Source organism: Oncorhynchus mykiss, chromosome 12, assembly GCF_013265735.2.
Source record: "Oncorhynchus mykiss isolate Arlee chromosome 12, USDA_OmykA_1.1, whole genome shotgun sequence".
NCBI lineage: Eukaryota > Metazoa > Chordata > Actinopteri > Salmoniformes > Salmonidae > Oncorhynchus > Oncorhynchus mykiss.
This window is the reverse complement of record NC_048576.1, coordinates 72,642,088-72,648,087: the sequence shown is the minus strand read 5'-3', so window position 1 is coordinate 72,648,087 and position 6,000 is coordinate 72,642,088. Positions and strand designations below refer to the sequence as shown.

The following is a 6,000-nucleotide window of genomic DNA, read 5'->3' as shown; positions in this document are numbered from 1 at the left end:
TCCCTACTCACCCTTACATTCATCCAGCAACATCTTTGCCGATCATAAGGCATAGAAAAAGGAGAGGAGGAATAGTCATCCCGCCTTCCCAATGCCATCTCAGTGCTATCTGCCTGTCGTATCTGACGTCTCATTGGGTTTCCTACACTCTGGCACCGATTGCGAAAAGTGGGTGTTCACTTACTGAGTTTGTGGTGCTCCTACTAATATAATAGTGCTTCCGTGCGGGTGAGCTCACAGAGTTGATGCGCACATCGTATCTACCAATCAACAGAAGGCATTAGGACAGCAAGCAACATTCCTGGCCACTGAGAGAGCGCAGTCAATTAATATTTATGCAAAGGTTGTTCACTTTCTACTGCACAAAGTTAGCAGTGAGAGGACCAATGTGTGGCAGTTTTTTCACCCTTTTTGGGAAGATCCATCGGATTTGTAATTGGTCGCCAGTGTATCGGGATGAAGACGTGCTTTGCACACTACTTCAAACACTTTGGCGTTCCCTTTTTTCTTTTTCCGTAAAATGCCAAGACTTCGTCCATCACATTCTGCACATTTCAAACCAGGCTGCTCATTTGGAAGGACGCCAGACCGCAGGCTTGCTAATCTGCAAATTCAGTCCAATAAATGGTGACATTGGCTGTCAGCGTTGGAATAAGAAATCGATAGGCTACTCAAAAAAGGGACGCGATATTCTTTCGGAATTTTAACGATCTATTTCCTGTATCCTTATAACCATGCGAATTAGGGGTATGCTGGAGTGGTTCAGCTACTCACATTTTCAAATGGAGCTGTGCTCATAGTGACAGATTATTGTTGTTGAGTGTCCATGCAAGTATTGGGGTGGAAACATGTCTGGCCACTTCTTTGAGAGGATCACTGCTATCAGAGATGGCATTTTGGTCCAGCACTTCGGTTTTTACCTCTAAAGTGCCCCGGAAAATTTTATTCATGTTCACCCTCTCCCTTTCTGTCACCTACTTGTGCTATAGCCTGATGAGCTGTTACAACTCGTTACAGTTCCCCTTGCAAGATAACTACGTGTACCAAGGGAGGCTGGTGGCGGAGGAGACAACTTTCGTAACATTAAGGGAGAAACTTTATTCCACTTCACCCCAGGGCTATTTGGACGAGGAGCTGATAGAGGTGACTGCTGCCGAGAAAACGGTTGCAATTTCCACCGTCAAAGATAATGTGGAGACCGAACAAAGAACATTGGATTGGGTTCGGAATCAGGCGGCTCCAACTAAAACTGCCGCGGTGTATCAATCTCCCGCTCTGGAGAGGGAGCACCAGGAATTCAGCACCACGGACAACGAACTCAGGGTGAACTGCACCTCGGATTATGGGGTGAAAAAATTACCCCAAGCCATTATAATTGGGGTGAAGAAAGGAGGTACCAGGGCTCTGCTCGAAGCTTTGAGGGTCCATCCCGATATCAGAGCCGTTGGGAATGAGCCACATTTCTTCGACAGGAACTACGAGAAAGGGCTGGATTGGTACAGGTGCGCGCATCCACTCTCACTTAATAACCCTATCTGGTTCATAGGTCTCATTACCCCACATAACATAAACCATGTGTTGGTAGATAGCCTCGATTGGTTCATATTTTAAATGCATTAGATTATCTCTAATAATACCTATACCACTATCAATGCAATTATTTATTATAATCATAATAAAAAGAACAACTCTGATAAAACATTGCCTACCTATTAGATTGGATATCTGCCAAGTAATTCTGCTTAAGCATGTTTCTAGTCTAGTAAAATATCCCCCACTTGTTTTACATCCAATGATACAAAACAGTTGATCAGGTAGCCTCATTTTTCTATCCATTCCACTGCATCAAAATGAGAGCTAGACTGATTTGGATGATAAACTAAAATATTCATATCACTTAGAAACCACACCTAGGGAACAAAGTAGCCTTTATGCACTACACCTTTATCTTGCTTCTGAAGTACAGTGAACCTAGTTTTGCAATAATATACAATGTTTTATCGTAGCGTGCATGTATATGAACATAGCATGCAGCAATAGCCAACCTATTCAGTCGAACAGGTGTTCATGCGAGTGCATTCATTGGAACAATACTCAGTTCCCACCTACAGTTGTGGTATTACCTTTCTACAGTGTTCAGAACTGCCCCTCTGCAACAGGCCTGGTACCTTAGCAATGTACTCTGTGTTCGGAATATTATGTCCAGTTAGTATTCATACTGTACAACATGTTCTGATAGTGTCACAAATATAGACAATCTTGCCTCATTTAGACAACATGTATTTCCTTGTTTATTTCCATCTGATAATCGCTAGTTCCCGATATTGCGTTTATTTAGCAAATGCCTTGCAATGTCCACCATTGCAGGAAAAAGTCTGGTAGCTTGATAACAAAATGAAAACATTCTGCGCTCACCAAGATCCATATCTGAGTCAGTGTATATTGTAGGAATTGTGAAAAAGTGGTCATTTTAAAGCTATTTAATCTGACACAGAGCTGAAACCAAATGCATGTAGCTAAAGGCCTATTTAAGTCTATCTATCTAAAAGCCATATTGCCAGGCTTTTGCTGTATGACTGCATGGGGGTAGAGAGATCATCATTTTGATCAGCTAATCCAGATGTTTCTCTGCTGATCCTGAGTGTTGTGCCATCCATGTCTTCTCACATGCAATACATTCAAGGTAAAGATTCCCCCAGTCAGGTTCATCACCCAGTCAGGTTCATCACCCAGTCAGGTTCATCACCCAGTCAGGTTCATCACCCAGTCATGGTTTTTCTTTGTTTTCCAACACTGCACATCTCACTTCCTCCTTCGTGATTATTGTTCTGTTTATTAAAATATAAACATGGCATTGAACCACAGTCTGTTTGAGGGTTCTTCCGTCCCTCCGTTTGACAGTGGCACTCGCTCAATAAGGTGCCAGCATCTAGCAAGATGATGGTCTGACCAACCAGGGGAATGCTGGATTTCAAATGGACTCAATGAGCAGAGAATGAAAATGAAGCCAGCCAGTAGTACACAGAGTCCCTGACTCTGTGCTTGTGCCCAGAGGGATGAATTGCTGTGCCTGTGAACCCAGTCTAGTACAGTGGCTCGGGGCTTTGGTATACAGGGGACCATCTGCCTCAACTCATTGCAGTGTGGATGGGAGCTATGCTCTCCTCTGTCCTCGGCTGTTGGCTGTTCATTTAGCCCGTGTTAATGTGAGACGTTTCATTACGCTTTCGGAGTCAGGCTCATTAGACGACAAGATGACAGGCTTACATAAATAACACCAAAGTGTGCTTGTATGTTTTAGTGCCCCTGAGCCAACCAAATCCCTTAAGCGCTCTTTACATTTATTTCCGCGTTTCGTCCTCTGAGTTATGTTAACCACAGGATGACGTATGCAGAAATGTAACTATCGGGTAGCGGTGTTTTTTACACCCATGGGGAAGATATAGCAATGTGGCTGTTCTGTCTGCCAAATTTGAACAGTGTTGTAGTGTGACAAGGGAGAAAAAAGGTTACACTCAGAGCTATGTGATCTGCCCACATCCTGATGCTACAGACAAAGCATGTCATTTTTGTGGTGTTTTTGCCGTTTAAAAAAAATATACTACGTCACGTCTGTGTGCAGGCCTGCTGTGTAGGCAGTGTGCCTAAATCATGATTACGCCAATATAACATTGGCTTAGGAGGTTGAGTCCAAAAAATGTTGTCAAACGCACTGAATCAATTTGGTTGTGCAGCGGTGGCTCGTTTCATACTTTGTGATGGCTTGGAGAGTTAGACACTGGCAGAGGATGAATGTGGTACCGTTGTAAAAGATTTAAAAGAATCCAGTACAAATGCACAGCCTGAAGAGGTGTGCACTGAGAGAGCTATTCTGTGCTTGCCACAGTTATACGGTGCTCCAGAATCCCGGTACGCATACAGAATTCATCTGGTAGAAAATATCAAGTGAAAACATATTTTTATACCCCATCCGCTGGGCATATAATTCACAAGGAGTAAGTTCATCTTCTTGTTCATGAAATATGATGCAGCACCTCGGTGACATCTGTTTTACCCGGGTTACACAGTGTTTAAAAGGCTTGTCGGGGAGGACCTTATGCCTTGTTAAACTCCTTACCGCTTTTGAGGAGAAGCTATAGTCTTTAACCAGAAGGTCATTCTTTCTGTGTGTCGGGTCATAATAGCTATACCATCATTAGAAGAATCACGCCGTTGCCTGGAAGCCTATCTCGGGTTTAAATGGGTGCTGCAAAACAGCAGACGATTCATTGAGCTGGTATTTAGGAACAACTCTATTGCTTGTGTTACAGTTGATTTTCCAGGAAGATGATTTGGGTTGTACTACTATGCTGATCATATTGTGTGAGTTGTCAATGAGATGCACAGCTCTGAAGCGGCTCTGAGGTCTCCGAGCCCCTTATCATTGTGTTGAGAGAATGACACTTTGTAAGCCTTGTAAGCGATAAAAGCTGAGGCAATGTGACTGTAAATCCTTTGAGCTGTTTTGTACCTTTGCAAGGCAATGGCCCTGTGTTGCACAGTGTGACAAACAATAATGTTAATTTACAGTGGTGCTTGTTCTGAACGTGCTCTCCTTCCCCAAGCTATTTCACCTCAGGCGGAGGTCTTGGTTGCTGCATGCTGGCTTTTATATGAGGTGGCCTTTAAATAAGATGCCAAAGAATCAGCCTTGCCATCACCAAGGACTTTCTCTCTTTGTGTGAATTGTAATGCATTCTGATCAATAGGGACCTACACAGCTCAGAAGCCCACACAGTGCAGGCTCTACGCTCTGCCAAGGCCTTGCATTGAAGTGCTCTCATTCTTTTATCTACTTTTTCATCGAGGCTCTGTTTCCCACTGAATGGTGGAAAAAGCTTAACGAAATAATTTCCAGTTTGCTGCTTCTTCTTTTTCAGTAAATACGAAATGCTAGTAGTGTAGAGACCATGTCAGAGCACCATGTCTTTGCACTGCTGCAGGCCCGGGGGGACTCTGAGGAGAATAGCATGAATTCCAGCCCCAGCTTTATCCGCACCCTTCAGTGTAGTAAGACAGGACCCTCTGACAGGAAGTGTGTGTTGGAGACAGCGATCTACTGCTGAGAGTAGCATCAGAGAGTCTAAATCCTGTGTTTATCCCTTGTTTACCCCTGCGCTCGCACCTCAGCATGCAGCTCCACGGCTCAGCTCCCTGAGTCTTGCCACCAGACTAGGGGCCCGTGACTCCAGTCGGCGGGGAGATGGGATGGAGGGAGGTGGGCCAGATCCCTGAGCAGCAGGCTGGATGCCATCCCCTCCATCTTCCAGCTGGGCCTGTGTTGCTGCTGCTGCAGCTCCTCCACGTCCTCCGCTCCTCCCCGGCAAGCCGGAATCTGTCTGTGTCTGATAAGATGGCGCCAAGGCTCGCAAGGACGCACCTCTGGGTACTGGGATGCCAACGCGGCAGTCGTGGAATTAAACTTTTTAATTAGCAGCATGCCCCAGTGCCTGTCAAGAGAGTGGACCACTGCAGTCAGGTTGGTCTCAACATCCCCCCTCCCCTTTTCCACTTGATTAAACTCCCAAGCACCACAGAGCCCAGAGATTCCACCAGCATCCACAACAGAAACATATTTATTTCCCGTTCCAGCGCCTTTGACTGGATGCAGACATGGCACAGCGCTATGACACAGACGACACCTTCCCGCCAGAAAGCCTTTGTGTCATCTCTGTCTGGCTGTTAAACATGAGTTTATGAAGGAGAATAATCAGAACCTTCAGATTGCTGCACCACCAATTACTGTCAGTCTGGATAAATATGGATACTGGATCACACTTAAATAGCCTAATGTAACTCACTCTGTAGCAAGTTCCTACAACTATGAATGGCAGGTTTGTGTAGCCGTTTACTCTAGTGTATTATCACATGCAAGATACCTGTTACAAGTTAGCTAGTGAAATGTCTACTAGATATTTAGGTTTGTGTATAGCTATCTTATGTGTATGTGTCTCTACAGGG

General features: G+C 44.7%; 1 protein-coding gene across 1 annotated transcript in view; it reads left to right on the top strand.

Moving 5' to 3' along the window:
- Positions 1-221: 221 nt before the first annotated feature.
- The window catches only part of LOC110538264 (heparan sulfate glucosamine 3-O-sulfotransferase 4), a 91,823-nt gene continuing 86,044 nt past the window's right edge, over positions 222-6,000 (top strand). The window contains exon 1 of the mRNA XM_021624979.2: positions 222-1,502. Coding sequence (XP_021480654.1) covers positions 889-1,502 — 614 coding nt within the window. The 5' untranslated portion in view covers positions 222-888. The remainder of the gene's footprint in view (positions 1,503-6,000) is intronic.